General features: G+C 36.9%; 3 protein-coding genes across 5 annotated transcripts; 1 reads left to right on the top strand and 2 right to left on the bottom strand.

Annotated features, from left to right (window-relative positions):
• Positions 1-6: 6 nt before the first annotated feature.
• LOC144474356 (zinc finger CCHC domain-containing protein 8 homolog) lies at positions 7-4,258 on the bottom strand. The gene is made up of 7 exons (XM_078189118.1): positions 3,842-4,258; positions 3,362-3,602; positions 2,961-3,271; positions 2,574-2,787; positions 2,301-2,484; positions 2,009-2,148; positions 7-1,912 (listed from the first exon to the last, which is right to left on the bottom strand). The coding sequence occupies exons 1-7, from the start codon at positions 4,135-4,137 to the stop codon at positions 1,472-1,474; spliced, it is 1,827 nt and encodes a 608-aa protein (XP_078045244.1). The 5' UTR covers positions 4,138-4,258; the 3' UTR covers positions 7-1,471.
• Positions 4,259-4,818: 560 nt separating this feature from the next.
• On the bottom strand, positions 4,819-21,544 carry LOC144474006 (calcium release-activated calcium channel protein 1). Of its 3 annotated transcripts, none has more exons than XM_078188424.1 (4): positions 21,089-21,544; positions 12,249-12,442; positions 8,770-8,898; positions 4,819-8,580 (listed from the first exon to the last, which is right to left on the bottom strand). In XM_078188424.1, exons 2-4 carry the CDS (start codon positions 12,408-12,410, stop codon positions 8,053-8,055), a joined length of 819 nt encoding a protein of 272 aa, XP_078044550.1. In that variant the 5' UTR covers positions 12,411-12,442; positions 21,089-21,544; the 3' UTR covers positions 4,819-8,052. The 3 variants fall into 3 exon arrangements, with proteins under 3 accessions (XP_078044550.1, XP_078044548.1, XP_078044549.1); XM_078188422.1 differs by lacking the exon at positions 21,089-21,544 and adding an exon at positions 18,779-19,202; XM_078188423.1 differs by lacking the exon at positions 21,089-21,544 and adding an exon at positions 15,002-15,266.
• LOC144474007 (uncharacterized) lies at positions 5,976-7,197 on the top strand. Its single transcript, XM_078188427.1, has 3 exons — positions 5,976-6,252; positions 6,338-6,546; positions 6,687-7,197. Exons 1-3 carry the CDS (start codon positions 6,012-6,014, stop codon positions 6,855-6,857), a joined length of 621 nt encoding a protein of 206 aa, XP_078044553.1. The 5' UTR covers positions 5,976-6,011; the 3' UTR covers positions 6,858-7,197.
• Positions 21,545-22,265: the final 721 nt, after the last annotated feature.

Below are 22,265 nucleotides of genomic sequence, written 5' to 3'. Positions count from 1 at the left end.
GCAAGGATGGAAGCTAAGCGACCCACGGGTACGGATAATGCCTCCGGGTGAGAACGAAAGTTCGGACCTGCTTGGTCGTGACATGTGGGTAACGGCCCACCTTACGTACCCGCTCGCGCACGTAGTAGAGCGGTTCCGAGTAGAAAACCTTACAGAGAGGGAAGGCGGGGGTCCAGGACGAAGAAGGCTCCGTTATGAGAGGTACGTGAGGATGGCGAGCTTGATCGATATGCACGATCCCGCTAACAAAATCATCTTCGTCGTGCCGACAAAGACAACCGGCTCGGTTGATATGGGGGGAAGGAGTTTCGAGGTAGTTGGGGCTGACCATAGAGGCCAATCGATGTCATGGTATCGAATATGCTCCGAGCCTCCCGTTCCTTGAGAGAGGCCTTCTCAGTTTATACTAACCAGTACTTCCCTAATGGGGAGTTGGGGTTTGGGTTCTTGCTATACAAGGATCCGGGCAATATGTTAACTGAGGCCAAGAGTTGGCTCGGGGAGGAGTTGACGCTAGAGGGACCGATGGGCGAGCATGAATACCTGAGTCAGCTCGAAGAAGAAGTCGAAAAATTCATGACAACAGAATAGAAAATCAACATTATAATGATAGAAGAGATTTTTTGCTGAATATCATTGCCCCCTCGAGTTAAACATTTTTCCCAGCACATTTTTTTGTATTATTAAAAACAGCAGAGACATTTTTAGTGAAAATCTTAGGTAATTATACCTGTATAAGTATACCTAGATCGCGACGATTATCAAAATATTATGCTTCTTAATTATGATACACATAATTATGATTAATTATTATTAATATGTACCAATGACAAACAAAATAATTAAAATGCGTTTTACATGAAATTACTAATTTTATAATGATACATGTATTTACGCAATGAATGAATAGAAATTACAAAACGTGTAACAAGTGTACATTTATGAATTGTTGATTAATTACTAAGTATCGCTGTTTATCTATATATACATATAAGTATATTATATGAAAAATGCCAGTAATAATAGAAAAATACTATGTATTTGTACTTCTGAAAAGTGAGACAATCCCAAATTTGGTTAAAAAATTCATTTCCTTTTCTTTAGTTTTGTTACTTAAGCAGGAAGACTAATTATACGGACGATTGTATTTTTCTAAAACAAATTTCGTACTTCCATGATTTGAAGAAAATAATTATAATATATTCCATAAAGTATTTCGTCATAAAAATTACTTTACTAATTATAAAGTAGTAATTAGAATTTATAAATTAATTGAAACAAAAAATCTCGAAGAAATTATAGTTACAATTAAAGAAGTTTCTATTTAAAAATAGACGACTGAGGACGATAACATTATGCTGAATTATGCTTAGACTCTTTATGATTAAAAGAAATTTTAATTGTTATGTCAAGAAAGTATACTCATGTAATAAACGATTTTATCTAAACATTTAAATGTTTATTTAAATGTTCATTCTTGTTGAAGTTTTGCCAATGTAACTCTTACTTTTTGTAAAACCCCAGTCATCTGTTCGTACTTACCTGTGGAATCCGGCAGATTTTCGAAGTTGATCACGTCGCAAATATTTTTGGAAAATTTTTCAGATGATGGTAACCTGCTATATGGAGAAGAGCTTTGCAAGATAGGCGTACCTAAGTCAACTGACTTTACGCTCCCATGACTTGAATTCAACGAGCTTCTACGATGTTTACTTGATTCTGATGTCGTTTCATTACCGGGCGGTGGCATTTTTGATTTCGATGTAGAATCTGCAGCATTATTTTTCGATAAATCATCCGAATTCGACTGTGAACTGGATTCATGAAGTTCTACGAGCAATCGCTTCTTCATATTTTCCAAATCATATAATGACGGTGAATATGCTCGAGATGACGGTGATGCACTGTTTTCCTGTAATATTTTATGTAACTTAGTTCTTATTTATATAGTTACCGTTTTCACTAAATTAACAAAGTGGTTTATTAGAAAGAAATTGTTGTTTTATACCGGTGATTGTAATTCCTGTGAATGATAATCTGAATCCTCACATGGGACCTGCGTCGGTGGCAGTGGTGGCTTTGTGACTGATTCTGGTGGTAATGGAGGTACAAAAAGTCCATTAACCGGTAGACACTCTACTACACCTTCTATTAAAAGAAAAATGTATATCTTTCTATGTTTGTGTTTTTACTAAATTAATTAATTGTGTAATTTAATGTATATTATAATTATATTTCTTGTTATATTGTTTTCACAATTATAGAAAAGATATAATGCATAATAAATAAAGAAGATATACCTTCTACATCATCTATATCCATCTCTGTCGACTCTAGTGCCATATTGTCTTTTATACCATCACTACATATTTTGAGTTTTTTCCTTTTATAGCCGTCGTCTGCCTTTTTTCCTTTGAGCATCATCAACATTGTTTGTTTACTATGAGCAGCCTGCATCGGTGACTCCCAATATTGTCCATTTTCCTATTATTTATAATAAGTTTCCACCAAATGAGGTTTAAGAAAATACAGTATTTTCACTCATTAGATTGTCGTATCTGTAGGTTGCTTACATCTCGTGTACCAGGTGGAGCTGGTACATTAAAACCAGGGAAATCATATATCTTTTTCATATCATATTGATCTCTATCTCCAGATTCAAAAAGTTCTCCTGGCTCTGCATGAGAATCGTCTTCTGCGATACCATCTGAATTAAATAATGATATACCAGAGTGTTGTAAGCATGCCTCCTCTAACCACCCTGGGGGATATCCAAGTTCTCTCATTCTGCAAAGAACATTGTAGTATATGAGAAGCACAGAAAGTTTTAATATCTTGTTGAAACATTATTTTTTTTTAAATCTATTAATCTATTAAATCAGAGCTATGGTTCATATTACTATGGAATATGTATGAAATATATGATATAATAGCAGAATTTTCAGAAAAATAATAGTCACCTATATATATGCACGGGTAATTCATTCTCTCTGAGGCCTAGAGCTTTACGTAAATTACTACTTAAATGTCCAGGCATATAATGACCAAATTTTTGGTCATCTTCTAAATGATATCTACGAGATCTCATGGTTGCACCTTTCATATTGAAATTTCTTCTGTTTTTATTAATTTCAACTTGATTACGTGGTTTTGGACAATCTCGTATACTATGATTGTCCAGACAATTGAAGCACATTAATTTTGGTGAGTAAGTAGCTTTTGCATTTGGTTCTATTTTCAACTTAGTTTCCTCAAACACATTTTCATATTTCTGTAATATAAATAATATAACAGTAATTAATTATGTGTTCTTTTCCTATATAATATTTTTTAATATTACCAATATTATCATAAAACTAACCTTTCCATATGTTGGAACATCATAATCATTTTGAAGCTTCGGTTGTGTATCTACTGTAAACAATGTGTCACATACCAAGTCCTGACTGTCTTCACTTTCTGTTGTAAAATCAGCAGATTGGCTAGTAGAACATATGTCATTATCCCAAATGCTTAATGTTAAACTGTCGTCACTTTCCTGACATTTTATCGTAGAAGGAGTCAATTCTTCTATACATTGTTTTATACTTTTACAGTACTGTCTAAAATTTGTATGAAAAAAATTAAAAATAGCATATAGTAATATCAATAATCTATATTGCTATATTTTAATATATGAACGTTGAAGTTTGATGACCCATTGTGAGTAAACAAGCATTACATAAGTAATAATCATAAAATTGTAATAGAAGTGATATCAGTAGAAAAGAAGCGTAATTATCAAATATTCTTGTAACTATAGTGGAATTCACTTGCTGCAAAATGGGAAACGTTTCCTCACCGTGAAATACTTTTGTCCCGAAACATAACCTGAAGGAGTGGTTTTGATGTGCTTGTGTTGTCGCAGATTTGAGACGCAGAAACATCTTTATTTTGCTCCGCATTCTCACTCGTGGTATCTGTTTTATTTGCAATATCATTTGATAATGAATTTTTGTCAATGGAACATTCACTTTGATCATTGTCAGCATTGTGGGTGATGTCTTGGCTTGAATCCAAATCAATCACCTCTTCGTCGGTATCTTCGATAGTGATTGTAGAATTCATGGAAATGTTATCATCACTGGCACAGTACATGTAGATGAAACTGTTTCTTTGTAAACCACTCGGTTTTCACGTGAAAATTTGTTTCGTTTTACTTACTTATTCACACCAAAAAAAAAATAAGATTGATACGATGCTTTAGCCTCATCCAGTCTCATCCAAGATCTGAGTTTCAAGAACGCAACAGCTTGGTATAGGGGCGCTTCAAACTTGCGCTCAATTGAGCACAATGAAATTTTTCCGAATTTTATTAATTAAGTATAAAAGAGTACACGAGTTAAAACTAAATTCCTTCATTTTCTTTAATTAGAAAAAATTTAAATACTGAAATATAAATTTTATAAATAAGATTTTATGCTACAGTAAAATACCAATTTGTATTCGGCGTCTTCTAAACTGAGACAATACCAGGTATATAATAAAATATGTCAGATAATTGAACTATGTACAGTAAAATGTAATAATTGAAGAGCTAAAAAAATATTTTTATACTAAAAAAGGTTTAGGGAAATTTTCTGCATCCTTTTTAAAACATAGTTTTTGGTTATAGCTACAATGTTATAAACGACTTTTGTCGAGTAAGCCCAGTTAGTTAATATGTATGAAGAGAATATATGTATACATATGTGTGTAGAAAATGGCATGAAATCAAACAATTTAATTGTTACAAAATAGTTTGAGTAAATAGAAATGTTCAGAAAACTCTGATGCATCTACATCGTCCAACAGAAGTTTATTTATTATTACAAATATAGGATACAGATGATCCTTGCTGTTTTGGCCATAAGGTACCATGTAAAATTCGACATGCATCATCTCTTCTTTAAAATACTGCCACTACAGGTAGTAGGAAAACACTCAAACAGTTCGTCAAAATTACTCACAGATGATAATTAGTTAAAAAGCTAGATGTCGCTGGCATGCTTATACTAAATGAAATAGGTGGCGTCATCAGTTTACTTTGCAGAATTATTTACTATTGCGTTTACTATGATCGATTATATTGCAATTTGGAGTGGAGAAAACGATATATAACCACTGATAAACACAGTCGAGGGTATAATACCTCATCTGTGGGGAAATTATGAAATTTAAGAATGGTGTAAATATGCAAAAGAGTTTGAGAACTAAACAATTTTTAACTATTGTCGAAACCCTTTGGGGAACCAAATCTACAATACCCCAAAGGATATTGTAGATACCCTTTGTACACTAGTGGATCATTTTTGTATCAAAAATTTTGTAAAATGGTATGTGAGTTACCGTTTACATATGGACGTCACTGAAGTTTGAATTAACATCGATGTTTGACGTTTGCGGTGATTACGAATAATGACAAAATTTAAAGGCTGAAAGCAATTTAGTTTCGAAAGTAGTTTTGTTTAAAAACAGATATTTATATTGCCATTACAATAATATTGAATATATAGTTTAAGTTAGGAAATTTAAATCGACAAATAAAAATACGTTATAAACTAGTTTGACGTAATGTCATAAAGGATGATGTAAAATTGTAAAGTAACAAAAAATTTATAAATTCAGAAACGAATGATAATCTAGGATGCCATTTTTAAAACCAATTAGAATATCATATATTAAACGTAAAGTAGAGATTTCTAAAAGAAATGGTTGGCGGCATGCAATTTTTGATCCTAGAACCAAATTACTTGTCAAAGGTTATTACAAAGGAGAATGGAAAAATGATAAAAAAGAAGGCTGGGGTAGTCAACTGGACAGGTATAACATTTGCTATCATTATCATTGACACGATTACTGGTAAAATAAAAATTCTTTTTTTTAATGACCAGAAGTCTAAAGTAATGTTTCAAATTCATTAAACATATTACAGAAAGGGCTTTATATACGAGGGCGATTGGTTTAACGGTAAGAAACATGGTACTGGTACTATGAGTAAGATTTACGGACCACCGGAAGACGGCACTATTCGCAAACTTTACACTGGTCAATGGGTGAATGGAAAACGAAATGGCTTTGGATATAACTGGTATGAAGACGGGAGCTATTACGAAGGTGACTTCTGTCTGAATAAACGACACGGTTATGGTCGTATATGGTATTGTAGTGGAGATTACTATGAAGGTTGCTGGAAGAACGACTTATATGATGGCGCAGGATTATATGTTCAATGTGTGAATAGAAAATATTTTAAACTAAAGACTGTTAATCACAGTGTGTAAACAATAGATGTAGAAACTTCGTCTACATCTTACAGATAACGGAAATAGATACAAGGGTGAGTTTGTCGCGGGCAAGAAAGAAGGACGTGGTGTATATTATCATATAATCACGGGGCAGAAACAGAGTGGTATCTGGATAAACAATATGTGCATAAGTGGAACTATATCAGATATCTACTGGCGTCAGTCGGCTCCTCGTCCAACACCATATCCTATTCCACGAGTAAATAATGTTATAATAATGGTAAGATGTAGGACCCAATACTAACAACATAATAGCTTACTCTTATAGCATGTTGGATATTGGGCACTTCCTACACTTCATCGGTAGTAATAAGGAAATTTTTTCAATTTAGTTTACAATGATTACAATTCTTATACTAGGTGGAATTGGCAGAAGACAATGAAATTGAATACACGGATGAAATTAATAGTGGTAATAACAACAAAAAAGAAATATCGCCATTGCCTACATGCAAGAGATCACCGAAGATCATAATCCCAAACATATGCGTTTCAATGAATACGTGTCGCTGCTTAGAGTCAGTTTTGTAAACAAGAATGTGTTGAAACTTACTTATATGATTTATTTTGGCAAAAGCGCCGCTGTTATATATTCATGTATGAACGTAATGTACGTATAAACCGGCCGTTCGTATTAAATACAAATTATGTATAATTAAATTGTTACTGCACAATTAATCCATTTGTTTGTTTCTTTTAATAATGTCGGCAGTATGATCATCAAGTACAAGCGCAAGGGCTACGATGTAAATCGTGTAAACACAGAACGCGTAACAGCGAGTTTCTTTTACCACGCCTTTGTGCACATATTTTAGTGCTTAGAAAACTGTTTGAGCATCAGGCTATTACGCGAAATTATGAAACCAAAGGAGTCGCGGAACAAAAAGATCTTGTAGAACAGGCACGTCTCCAGTGAAGATAAGTACATTCGATACGACCTAGTCACGCATACTCGATAAATCCTTGATTCCTATTCACGACCGCTGGTCTTCCGAGTTAAGGAGCACGCAATACATTTGTAGAATACGTACTGCTTATTGATAACCGGTACACTTAAGTCGCTACGCGAGAAAGGGAATGTGTTTTTTAGAGCGTTTAGCTAAACGTTGGTTCTGTCTGGCAACCTTGAACAATTGACGGTAACGAAATAATGAATGTAAGTTCAGTAACAGACGGAAAAACCAAACAATATTGTACCTGAAGGATGTCACGAAGCAAAGGATACTCTTCGAGACAACGATTTCATCACTGATGTCAAATCTATCTTAAACTATCTACACTTAAACTATATTAACATCTATTTCCTTTCAAGTACAATCTTTGGAGTTTCCGACAACAGTTAAGCCTTTTATTTCTTTACCGTCAACTATAACAATACATCAGATGAGAGGGGAAACAATAATAGAAGCTATGACACTTTCGGTTGGAACAGGTGTTCCATTTGAAAATTGCACGAGCATGAGTTTCTGAGCTCGTTGCTCGGATCAAGTAACCAAGTCTTTCGCGTTATATTACTGTCAGTGCTGTACGATCGCATTCCATACAATTCTATGACAATTGTCAACGACCTTCCACGTTATGCTCCTATCCGGTTTTTGCTTCGATATTTACAATGATAGAGTAGCAGCCGCGTTATCGGAGATTCGCCGCAATATGGTTCCTCTTCAAGAGGATATCACAGTTCAAGAGTAACTGTATCATGATGAAACACTGTACAACATGGTCCTCACACCACGTGCGTCACGCCAGTCTGCAACAAGTTCACGCCATTTCTGCCTTCAACGTCCGTAGATTCGATTTGTTCCTTAAGTAACTCCAGTTCCCTTATACCGGATACTGTCACCTCGTATTTGTGCGCGACAAGGCTACGGTAAAAGTGAATCGCGAACGCGAGAAATATTATCAACACTGGTATTAACACTATGCAAGCGGACCAGGCAGCCACCTGAGAGAAGTCGTAGAATTTAACCCAACAGAGTATGGCAATCTCCAAAAGGAACAACAGTAATCCCAACAACGTAGAGAATGCCCAGGCTACTTCTATGTACCAATGTAATCGTTCGTGAGGTGACTCGTGCACCAGGCTGATACTGTGGAGATTGCAGACAGCTTCTATGTTCGGTAGAATACATGTTGATATCATCAGAGCCAGCATATGAACCGCTACCAGCAGCGTGGTACACACAGCGAATGCGATCAGCATCTCAGGTGGAACCTTCGTGTCGGAATTTAACTGAACCTCCACCATGGCGACCTACAATTCAAAAATTCTGCTGAGATACAATATTTAACACACTGTATCTTATGCGATGTAAATACTATAATTCTCTCCGTTACAGATCGATTTGTAGCAGATTTCTTTTTAATTCTTGAACTTGAAGCAAACGATATTTCATTTTCTTTAAATATCTCTCTTACAAAAATATGTATGCGTATTATATACCATGGCAAATCCAGAAAGTAGGGCGGATGTCTTGCTCGATGCTTTGAGTTTCGCTCGGCTCAGCTGCAGCTTCCTCCAAGAGAGATAACCCGGTGTGTGAAGGCCATCTCCCGACTGTGACATCTTCGACTGCCGCAGACAAATGAGAGGATTAGTTCGTAGTGGGTGTAAACAACCCAATGTATTCGACCGATAGCAAGTCACTATACAATTCGAATATACAGAGTGCTTTCATCAACTCATAGACAGCAGCTTGCTGGTTTTCGACGAACATTGTAGTACAACACTTACACCATCCAATTAAATTCATTGATTCAGATTATTAAACAGTGCAACACGGTAACGTTAACTAATCCGCCTTGAGTCAACAGAACAATTTGCTTACGATTCTATTCGGGGAAGCTTGTTAACACTTTCGTCACCAATGTCGGACAGTGTGGCCTTTCAGACGATCATGTCCGGTCAACGGTATCCGTCGCCGCAGTGTGTCCGCGTTATCCCCTAAGTGAACATTTGCTATACTATTTTATGAGTTTTCTATTTAAATGGAACTATATGTTTGCTACGAAGGTAAAAATATTCTTTCTTCGCATGGACACACTGTTTAAGGAAACACAGATTCGAAGAGTTTTGTCTGGTTTGTACTGATATATACAACAAGGTTGTAAATAAAGTTCAAGTTGTTCCGAATTGCACTAGATATTTTCAACTATTTTGCCTTAATTATTAGGAAACCCTCTAGAAATGCTTGCTCAAGTTGGAAACAGCGGTTTGTAAAGCGTACAATTCGAATGGTTGGAACAAAAGAATTTGAAATTAGGAAGATTGTAAGTGCAACACCTGCACACGATCTCCCTGCTCTAAAATTGCATCGCTGAAACTTCTGATAATGGCGTATGAAAGCTTCGGTTACAACGATTACGCAATATGAATCAGACCTCTTCGGGCGTCGATTGAAAGAGACATCAACATATCCGTGTTCCCGTGACGCGATATACAACGATAACAGTTGGGATAGTACGTCACCGTTTCAGGCTGCACTGTCGATTGTGAAACCTCAGTCGAAGAACAAACGGGAGAACAAAATAAAAAACAGGTAATAACAGGAAAGACAAAAAAGGCGGAGAAAACAAGAGGAAAAATCGGTTTTAGATAGATGCGTGTCCGATGATATTCGACACGGCTCACTTCGTCGTGAACATGATGCACAAGCACGTAAAAAACGAAAAGACACGTACCGAATGTGGGCGGCAATGCCGGTGCCAACGGGGAAGACCTGATAAAAGCCAAACGGGCGACGAACGGAAATGTGAAGGATTACATGTGAAAGTCTAGCGTGGACTACGAGGAACAAGTCTCCGGCTATCACTTATACATCGTTACGCCTATGCGAGAAGGGAACCCAACATCCAGTAACTCGATCGGTCTATCTACAAAACACAAGTGCATAGTCACTGATAAAACAGCAATAAATGACACCATCATAACATTCATCGGTAAATAGAATTCATTTCTCCAACAGGAGCGCGTATGTATACATATATGTATGCGTTATGTATGCATACCTCGTTAAAACAAGTATCAAAGAGTTAACAGATGCGAGAGCATGCGAGGATAAATATACGTGTTTCTTTATTCAAGGTCATCCAAAGGTTACCTTCGTTTACTCTACTTTTTAACAAGTGGTAACGGCCTTAATTTTTACTTATATAGTTTCAAAACTGGTAACTATCAGGCTTTGGTGTAGTGCATAATGATTTGGTTGAAGATCATGCTGATTCGACAAGAGAGCTCGTTGCGAAAGTAGCTATTTCAGTTGTTCGAAATATCAAGGTCGAAATATTTTCATTTTCAAAAGTTGGTTTTCTGCAGAAACCTTGGCATCATCAGATAGCATCAGTTTGTACTGATAAACTGCACCACTATCTCCTTTAACAAATCTGCACAAGATTTATCCCATAATTACGAATCAGTTAATTATCTCTCCTTAACAACTTTTGTTAGTGGAGTTCCCTTACATAAAGCGGCGCAGATTATAGGAAGTATTAACGCTGTTATGTTAGCGATACTTTGTACGGACAAATTGAGGAAAAGGGGAACGGAGATGGGAATTCTCAGAAAAAGTTATCTCAGGTAATCGTAATTACCGAGGATAAACTAGAAATATGGACATATAAAATGAATATATAAAACGAAGCGGAATAAAATGAGTGAATGAGATAGGCTACAGCAAGTAACGATACGCTTCCGTAGCATGATACGCAACTCGTGCGTGAACATTTGGGTCCAATTCCCTTTCTTAATAGAAATTTATTGGCCACAAACAATATGCTGGTAATTAGTCAGCTCGAATAGTCCAATTTTAATTCGATTTTTACTATCGCATTTGTAAAATCATTAGTTTTCTATAGACATCAGGTTATAAATTTTTGAAAATGCGGAAGAGGCATATGTATATAGAAACTTTTTTAATAATCACGATTATATACATATATATCTTCCAAGACTGTGGCAGAGAACACGCGTTAGTTACGGGATGACTTAATACAACGGATAAGTATCGTGTATGGCGGTAATTATAAAAATAGTTTGACAAGGGGAGATCCGGAAGTAATTATCTGATTTCTAAACGCGATTAGCTTAGAATTGTAAGGGTTGTCGAGTATACAGAATATTACACGCACATAGACAGTGATTTTCATGGATAACTCGTTACAAATGTTAGTATTTTTAGTGATCAAATAAACCACCATTTCTCTTGTGAACTTTGTTACTGCAACTTATACAATATTATTTAACATATAATATAAGTGACCTCCCGATCCGCGCGTAGGCGATCAAAACAATTAGGTTCGAAGTATCGACATGTTAAAATGTTACACAGAAACTTTTATTTCGAAAGGGTGAGTAATAATGGAGATCCGCAACAGGTATTCGATCTCATTATGTGGACATAAAAAAATCGTTAAATATAGAGATGAGTATCCAGCTGGCTACGCAGAAGTTCAATTCGTCTACATACATGTATAAGAACAGTCGGTCGCAAAAGTTTCCGTACACGTGCCAAGTTCCAAATATCTTGAACAATGAAGCAAAACACGGTGAACACCTTTCTAATAAATAACAATAAATAAAGTACATTGTTAAAATACTAAAAATTATTAATAAAACAAGTAAATCAGAACTCACTCAAAGTTATTTTTAGTATTAAATCCAACTGACAATAAAGAACCAAATTCAAAATTGACAGCCAAAATTATACATGCAAGGTCCAACCCCTCGTCATGCCGTGCTACAATTCAAAGGACTAAAGACGTGAATGGATAAACAAAAGGCCAATAGTACTAGACACAGTTAACCGGTGTATGGAAACGTTTGTCGGCAACGGTGCGGCAGATTTCTGTGAAATTATTCGCAGTCCAATAACAAGGAAAGCGTGCCCGCGAAATAATCAAAAGATTGGAGGGATCGGTACTGACCTGACAGTCGTGGTACCGCTTGTGGAAGCAGTGGCCGTCAACGTTGCGTAGATGTGTTCGCGCCACGTGTACGTGGATCGGTAGCTGCGTGGAGGGGAGTACCGCTCCACCCTCCGCGCCAAACACTGAATTGCGTCCAGTGCTTGTCGACCATATGGACATCAGGCTCGATTCTTGCGGGTTTCTGACCAGCGCTGTAACAAAAAGCAAACACCACTTACATCTGTTGTTTATGTCCACGTTTCTCTATTGTAGATAATAACAATTGAAGTAATCAGAAAAATCGGTTGTCATGGATGTCACCTTGGATCTTCCACCAGGGCTACCAATCCCTTGGATTATCATTAGAGGCATTATTAACAACAGGTCTTGACTGATAGTGACAATCAGTGAATTCTTCAGTATTTATGGCGCTGTTACGTTTGGAAGTGTATCGTGCGCAAACACGGAGAATAAGCACCACCAATTGCTAGAATTCACGTGCAGAAATATACGGAGGATGGCATGTTTGACCTTGATCAGCATGGCGGGCACTGACGATTTTTTGTGAAATACTTAACCGTGTTCTATTTAGCGAGCATAAGTATTGAAATAAAGCTTGATAAATACCTCATAATTCAGAGATGATACAAGTTTCAATTAAACAGCAATTAGCAAGCAATATCTCGACAATGTATTCATTTCTGCTGATAAGGTTCGCCTGAATTACTTTTTTTATGTACGTGAACACAAAGTTCGTCTTGCTAGAGATTAATTTAAGTTTGTTGTCAATAAGATTATTGTCGATAAAATGACAACAGAAAGTTATCCAAGTAACAGCAATGTTAGACGATCTTCGAAGAAGCATTTTATATATCCGAAATATTTCGAGGCTCAGGAAAAGTAAAAATATTGTATCTCATTCTGTGCGAAGTGTTGTAGGAACTCTAATAGGTATCGTTCGCACGATTGGTGGCGTGTAACAAACCGTTGTCAGCCATTCGAGTAATGGGGGCGTTGCACGCGCAGCGTTCTACTTCATTTGGACGCGTCATTACGTAAATGATACATTTCCCGCGGTCTTTAATTGACCGTGATTCGCGAATATCGAAACCTGTGCGGATATAACTTTCTGCTTTCGTGGCTCGATGCGGAACAAACCGATATCTACACTGAGATTCATTAATTGGTATTTTTGATTCGGCTCTGGGTCAACGGACTGGGGAAGCTGTTGAAGTCACGTTATCAAAAATAAATCGCTATTTTTATCTGTGGGGAGCTAAAATAACCAACTTCAGAATTACACATGGATAATGAATTTAAATCGCCTTCGATCGAAATATTTCACCAAAATAAGAATTCCTGTCTGGAAGATCGAGATGTAATTTTTACCGGATAAAAATTAAAAATTATAAAACCCATGAATTTATTCAAATATTTATTTATGTTCCCAGGCCAGACATGCTTGCATGCACGAACCAGTTCTTTTTTCTAGACATGACTAATCATCTTAATGTAACCTTGACAATCCCCATAAAAGATCAAACGGAGACGATATAACTCAGATTATTCCAAATTAAAAGAGAATGTGCTTTCACAAAATAATATTTGTACAACTAACACTGAAGTGATAAAATCCTACAAGTACTATTTAAAGGAATGGTAAGATAGGCCTCACTCTACTGAATGCTTCCTTATGTGTGCCCATTGCATGTATACAATCTTCAAAATAGCGTTGGTGTAATATTCGTGAGGAACGTCAAAAACGATTGACCTGAGACTTTATACTAATATGATTTTGATACCGGTATTATTCCAGCAAAATATGTCTTCAGGCACTTGTTATATAATCAGGCTTTTATAAGGCCAGTAAATATCATCACTATAAGAAAATAATATTGGTTATTGACTTTCACTTAAAAAGAATCATGTAAATTATAATGAAATCTAAAAATCAAAAAATCATCGGTAGTCCCCTGAATTTTGTTTTCTACAAGAATTTCTGCAATTGACCAGTTAAAAAGAAAAGATGTTTTGGGTCCTAGGTCACGTGAGCTGCGCGCGCATGGATTTCAAGTTTCAACGAAAGCGCAACAGATTGTCTTCATAGCGGTTGATCGTTGCAGCTATCATCGTTTTGAGATACGTGCCAATATCACTAAAAATACAGGGACCGTAGAACACGCAGAGGTCCCCGTGGCTGCTCGCGGTACGAAATTAAATTGTGATTAAGGCAATCGGAAGAACGCAAGAAAATCGTAGCCGGCGACGTAAACAATTATGTACGTCTGATATGCTAGGCGGACGTGTCCCGTCATTGTGTCCGCAAATAATAAATTGACCGGAAAGCTTGCACCACCATGGTTGCGCCAGTCACGAATGCAGCAAGTTAAAAAGGAACAGGTTCAATTAAAAAACGATACGAATAGCAGTCGGATACATGCGATGAATACATGACAAATGTATAACATGACAGTTCCTGTTGAACCTAACACTATATCATCAAACTTCACCGAACGCTCAATGTTCTATTTCGATGACATTTACATTTCTTTTAACAACATTTGTAAATAATCACGATTGCACGGTAAAATAAAAGCTTAAAATAAGACATTGGACTGTTTGAACCCGAGTGGTTCAGTACTACGAAACATTGTTCAGAGTTGTAAATTGTTTCTTACACTTCGGAAAGTTCACGTGATCGAAATATATAGAACTGTATTATGTAAATAAGAGCTGTCAGCGTGCAACTACAAATCCGAAATTATATTTACCATTTTCAGAGTGCTGAGGGAAATGAGCAGGTGAACGCGCGAACTCATGACGGAGATCGACGATCTCCTTTTCTCTTCACGCTTCACGAAATCGAGGATATTCGAAGGGTGAATAATTTGCACTTGGTCGGGGATCACAGATTCATATTAACCGAATACCGTGTCGCCGACGATTCCGTTTAACAGATACACTTCGAGTTGCACGCGAATTGAAATGAATGACAACGAACGAGAGACACTACAGCACTGGTACTGAATAAGACGCCGCGATACAACGGCGACGGGCGGCGCCGAACGTTGCCGAAACGAGCCGAGATCAGCCGAACGCCTTCGGCCATCTGTGGGTAAGTTGAACCGACACCCTGAAATTACGTTCAAATGACGTAAGTTTGGTCTCATTCTTTCTTTTTCTTCTCTTTTTAGATATATAGCACGCTTCTTGAGAGGATTCTTGTCTATAGTGCCATCGGTCGGGGCATATAATTAGATTTAATCCAGATTTTTGAAGGGAGGCGTACCCATTTTGAACTTTTCATGGATGCAATTTATGAGACGAACGGATTTCTGTAAAAAAAGCAATCCGATTGACACTAGATTTACAGATAATACGATAAGATATTCATTCTGATTTCTAATGAGTGTTATTACAATATTTGTTGCAAGTAAGACAAATATTGAACAAAAAACGTAGAAGTGTAACTTTATAATCTGAGTAATCGAAAATTAAAAAATTAGCGAACCGTCAGTTTATCCTAGTATTAATAATTTATGATTATACCTCGTTAGATAATATAAATTATTATAAACTGGTTTGTAATAATTAATGAGTTACAATCGTATTTTTTGTTCAACTTCGATGACAAAATTAAGTAGTTACAGTTTTAAAAAGTAGAACAAGTAAAATAACTGAAGACTATTGAAGCATTAGTCTTTTGGATACATTCCCTAATCAATTAATAAAAACCCATTATAATCTTATAGTACCATACAACAGTAAACATATCAATTGTCACTGAACGGGATTGAAAATTTGAAAAGAGCATAGTGAATCTCTTGATGATCGTTATCATCGAAAATGATTCAATACATCCTGATAATTACTATACATAGAGAACTACACATTCGTATATGTAGATCAACAGTTGGGATTTTGCGAATTTTTTATGTTAATTATACATTTGTTACGCGCACAAGGACTAATCAATTATTGACTTAGTGACGGTCATTCTTTTTAGCTTGCTCGAGCGAAGAAATAATCTCTGTGCACGGACGTAACATGTTCATTTGATCATCGCATTGTGTATTGTTTCTTCATGTTGCAGCATGTTGAAGTCGTAAGTACGAGGATTGAGGGATACTTGCCGAGATCCTTAAGTGTTTTACATTGCTATTATGCTATAATGGATTACTATTCTTGATCCGGTGAATAAATCAGCGTAATGAGAACAGGGGCGACATTAGTCATTGCATATATAGTAGCACACTGGACTCATCTTTCCTGTTCCCTAGCGCGATGTCGTTACAAAATTTTCCCCAGTTGATTCACGCTTTTGAATAACACTTCGTGTTCATTAAGAAAAGATAGCGAGAATTGAAGATCCAGGATCCAGTGTTCAAAAGATAATACTAACAGATCGAACCGGGCAGATTGCTGAAAGAATACACAATCTGTTAACAGCTTCCGGTTCACCGTTTCCTGTTAATTCGAAGAATTACGATCGCTGTTAAATCTCAACAAGCATGCACATGTCCAAGAGGGAATCAGCGAGAACATAAATCGACGTTTGAGCCACACTGAAATCAATTTATTGCTATTCCAATTTATTACTCGCATAACCGTAAAATCGAACGACATGATCCAATCGTTCATAGCGTACAATTTTGGTCATTTTTTGAAAATGGGAGATATACGTGAAACAAGGCGTTGGGTTTCTACAATTGATATCGAAGAGGATGTTTACTGTAATTGATAGATTTTATTGTTAAAAATTATCGTGCAGAAAATAAGCGTTTAAAGTGCCAAAATATTAGAATGTGGTAAATCCATGATTTATAGGGTTTCGTATTGCAGATGTTGATTTATGAATTTTTCAGGTTCACAAACGCAAGTATTTTCGCCAGACTCAGCCGGGAGCGCAAAGTGGCCGACTTGCAGGTAATTTTACTTAAGCTTTCCTCGTGGCAAACATCCAGGACGCGACCACTTCTATCGCGAAACGATGCACCGTCTGCGACCGCAGTCATGGTCAGGGCACCCCTAGCCTACTTGCTGATGGTATCGTCTAATCTATTTAAAACTCGATTCCTACGGTGAAAATTCGCTTTAAACGTTGCCCAGCTTACTTTCAATAAATTGTTGCTTTTCGAGCAGTATCGGGTGTCCGAATATGCGCACAAATCGTAAGACCACCAGTAAGTAAATTACAATCGTTAAGACTGGTTGTTGTCATCCTTGAACATTTCACGGTGCTCGTTAAGAAACTGCAATACCTGTAAAATACCTGTTTTCCCACAGACTCTGCCCAAGAGCGCGCCGCTGAAAGTTTGATCTTTGGAGGAATCGATGAACATCTGAGATCACTATTTCTTTCAAAACATAGGGAACCTAAGGAACTTAGGAAAAATTCTAAAGCCTGCAAAATTTCTGGTATGGATTGAAACTAAAGGATACCAAAAGAAAAAAAATATCCATAGGATTTAACAATTACGTTTTTCAAAACCAAAAATCCTGAAAGCCTTGAAAAACATTGAGAGATTCTAAGAATTTAGGGACACATACAAAAATCACCATTTAAAAGACTAAATATAGAGTGCAGTACATAAGAATTTCAAGAAAGTTCTTTTTTTTCTTGAGAAACTCTTCAGCACGCGTCACGCCATTAGCTATTTGTAAAATATGCAGCGAAGCAACTGCATAATCGTAATAATAAATCGTTTTGCACCGTTAAACTTGTTACAAAGGACAATGGTGTTCTAGAATCTGTCAGCGGTGTAATTCGTTCACGGGACCAATATTTTCCAAATTTTATTAACACGCTTGACGAGCTGTGGAATTCTATAGCATCGCACGAATTAAATTTCGACTACATTGTATAATCTGCGTGTTCGCCAACCAGTTATTCACGGTATCCTGTTATTATCAAACTGTCGGTTACAACTGTGTACGTTTTTCTATACCGCTGTTCACAAAAGAAATAAAACACTTCTGTGTATGACCAAATGCAAACGTTGCAAGGTATGGAAGACAAGAGGCAAAGACATCATTATCAATTTTCTATGAACTAGAGGCGTAACCACTATAATAAATAGTTCGATATTTTTATACAATAAAACCATGTAATTTTTTTGCTGTGTCGTTTTTTTCTGTGTCATAATCGAGCTCCCTAAAAGTTGTTCACAATGTGCAACAGAATTGTACTGTAAACGACGATGCAAATACTAGACTTTTGTAATATAAATAGTTCTGAGCAATAGCGGCGATAAGAGAAAGAGATAAGCCTTCAATGTTGAAGTAACTTAGTGAGGGTTCGCGCCTGTCTCGTCACGTTTTTAGACCAGCGAGTATTTTCGTTCGCAATTTTTGTTATACCTACATATACATAATATGTAACTTTCAATCACGTACGAACACATAGAATGTTGTAAAAATTTGTTCTCCTTCGATATTAGTTACTAGCATGTACACACGCAAGTACAGAGAATACGGAAAGATTTCTTAGACGATAGGTCACACTTATCCCCTTTAACATCAAATTCAACTATCAAGTTTCCACTCACAAGAACCATTTTCAGCTCGGCGTCTGGTTTCCAGTTTCATGATTGTGACGCATCAATGAACGGCGGCTTCTTCTAATCGGTTAATTCGATGGTACATTTTCCTTAAAAACGCGTTTCTGTCTTCTGAAATTCACTGTAGACACTACGAGCTACTTCAACGTTAAATACTAACGTAGGAGCTCTTCCACGAAAGACAATTCGAAGAAACTACGATCAGAAATATCAATGGAATATCAACAAAGACAATCTTCGAATTTTTACGGGCTACGACCTAATTAAGGCGACCTGCTCATTACACCTGAATATAAGAATATATTAAAACTGTTTCGATACGGCCAGTGATCCTTGAAATTACTGCGGGCAGTTCCTTGACGAGCGGTGACGAATACTCGGGAAAACTGTTCGCGTGCATGCCGCGTCGCGACTCTGTGAACAATTGTTCTGATAAACGATTTCTATTGTCCCCGATTCGAGGAGACCGTTCCCTTCTCTTTCATATGGTCACTTGAGGCACTCGGTCGGAAATCCGGAAGATACGAAAACTGACGCGTGCCAACCCTGTTGGCCTGGTGGGTTTATCGTCTTTATCTGACCGCGGCTGATTGTGCAGTGTACGCGATACTAAGGTCGAGAGAAAGGTACTTTAGGAGCCAGATTTCCGTGGGTATGATTTTATCAGCTAGTGTCTCCCAATGTTATTTTTACCGGAAATCTTGGACGCGTACGTGTCCGCGCTACATGTCTCGACAGAGAACTATTGGTGTCTGTTCCTGCAAATCAGAACACTGATAATGATAGAATATGAATACTACACCGAATATGACTGATGTAGGTCAGTAGTACCGAGGATACTAAAATTTTGCTTTAAAACCGAACAGAATGAAGAAAATAATTTGCCATTTTTACACCCAACTTGCAACGTATACTTTAACTTATTTGCATAGATAACGTCATATCTAGACTTCCAGCGTCATAATTTCATTCCCTTCCTAACTTGACCGTGCCTAAAAGATAAATTATTTAATTCACCCGTTTGTTCACTATCAAGGTTACTGAAGGCAAAACATTCATACTGCCCCGATTGTCACATTAGAACCACTGAAACGGGTCATTGCATCCGAGGTATAAAAAACGAACGCGTGACAGGTTCATTTCCGTGTGGAGCCTTGACTTTATTTTCTACGTCTAATGGCACCGGTTCCTTACGTAATTAAAAAGTATGGCTTCCCCGACCAATTTTACGCTCGGCGAATTTCCAGATAGAAATAATTCCGGCAGTGAATTACTGGTTGCAGGTGGAAACGAACGTCCGTGCATTGTATTAAGTACGTTTGAATTCAAATGTTTCGGCGTAAACAGACGCGTGGTGCAGCGTTTACATGGCGTACACACAAATATCGCCAGCGAATAATTTCACGTTAAACGTTAGCTTCTATGTTGTTAATCATGAAAACTCGACACATTTATGAATAAACGTGTGCGCGAATAAATAAATACCGAGTCAACGTGATGATAGCACATGAGATTTACCGAGCGAATTTCTACCCGAGATCTTTCAAAATTAATCAAGACCAAATTTAAATGCGTAATATTCGGTGCGTATTGAAATGACAATATTGACACGAAAAGAGTTCGTTCGTATCGGTCAATCTGCACGTTGCGACAGTAATTGAGTCGATTGAAATACAACCAACTTCCTCAAAATATCTCTAACGTGTCAGCTGACGATGATGATTTAAGCGTAATGGAAAAGTACATTCGCAACGAGCAGGGCTAGATAAACTGTAACGAAACTCAAATAATTATACAGGCATGTTAAAAATCTGTATATCTGTTCCTTTTTCCTGTTGGTATTGGTACCATATTGATTTTGTACATATCTTTCACTGCCTTTTTAACATACTTTTGTTTAATTAAAACGTCATTTGCACTAATAGTAATTATTTATTTCAACAAGATTGTCGAAAATCTCGAAACATCTAGGACATATTATGAGCATTGCACATATAAGTCAGCATTGTAAGCTGACTTGTTTCTATAAGCTCGCAAGTAACTCAATGATAGTGGTATCGAAATGATACAATACTATAATAATGAAATTTACATGAATGAATACCAGTGAAAACATTGTGCAATACAGTTACCGTTTACAGAAATATGTTGTGAATAGAATTTAGTCGATGATCTCTCTTCGACATTTACTTGAAAGTAAGTTTTTTCGCAGGAAAGACTGCGAACCCCTAGGGGGAGGTTAGAGCTTGCCGGCCGACAGATAGAAATACGGGCTGACGTTAAATAAAGACCACTTACTTGAGACGTTGCGGACACTCGTAGAATCCTTTGCACTTGGTCGACGATCGTGTTCTGCCGTACGTTGTACTTCCTTGGAGAAATGAGAGCCGGCACTGGACGCCGATAACGTATCGTTCGCAACGGTTCTGCATTCTTCGATGCAGCGGCAACCGACAGTAACGGTTGCATTGACCGTTTTCCTTCACTGTGTTTCGAACACTAACTACTTCAATCAATGCTGCCGTTAACTAAATTCGAAACGAACACGACCGAATCACTCGCTATTTATCATCCTACGCCATGCCATGACCAGGCAACATCTCCGGCGGGAGATCGATCGAGGTAGAATGTGGGCAACTGTCAATATTCGCAGGTAAATTCGAGACCCCTCGCTAGATGGCTCTGCTGGTACCGTGAAAAGCCGCGTAGTGCGGATCGAAAAATGTCGTGAACTTTTGCTATCATTTTTCAATTACTGAAGATAATACAATGAAATTTTCGCTGAAAAATAATAGAAAAATAAATACTTTTAACAATAATTGATGTAATATGTTTCATGTTTATTTATTATTAATATTCTTTGCAAAACTAATTAGTATTAGCTTCCTTATTTTGTATATTATGTATGTGTTTTATATATTCAATGTCTTACGCAGTGACATAAACCAAAAATTGAGAAATCTTACATTCAATATTTCAAAATTCCGAATATACTAATATGAAATAAAAATTGTAACGAAAAGAATATTTCAATGAAATTTATCGTAGGTAAAAAATAGCACTAAAATTGAGCAATACTAACAAGTTGTATCAAACGTAATCACCAAAATCTTTCCGTCTTTCCAAAAATCAATTTTTTTAGCAAAATGTCATGAAATTCTTCAATTCCGACTTCACCGTATGGTGGCAGAAATAAAATTCCTCCCCTCCACGAAATGAGCTCTTAGAATAGAACCATAGATCCATGTGTATAAATAAATCAGGCATTCCGGGGTTCCTTGAAGTCGCCAAAACCACAGGACAGTAAAGACCCAGACAATGAAATCACCGAGCTTGGTACTTTGTCATTATGCAAGCTTTAGAAGGATACCGCTTGCGCGGAGGTTAGGTTTTCAATTAATCAACGAGTATTCAGGTAAACAGCAGGCGATTCTCCGCACATGCTTGCAAACATCGTGCAGCGGGTTAAGTGGCG

The sequence above is a fragment of the Augochlora pura genome, chromosome 8, assembly GCF_028453695.1.
Source record: "Augochlora pura isolate Apur16 chromosome 8, APUR_v2.2.1, whole genome shotgun sequence".
NCBI classification, from domain to species: Eukaryota; Metazoa; Arthropoda; class Insecta; order Hymenoptera; family Halictidae; genus Augochlora; species Augochlora pura.
This window is presented reverse-complemented; position numbering and strand designations above follow the sequence as displayed.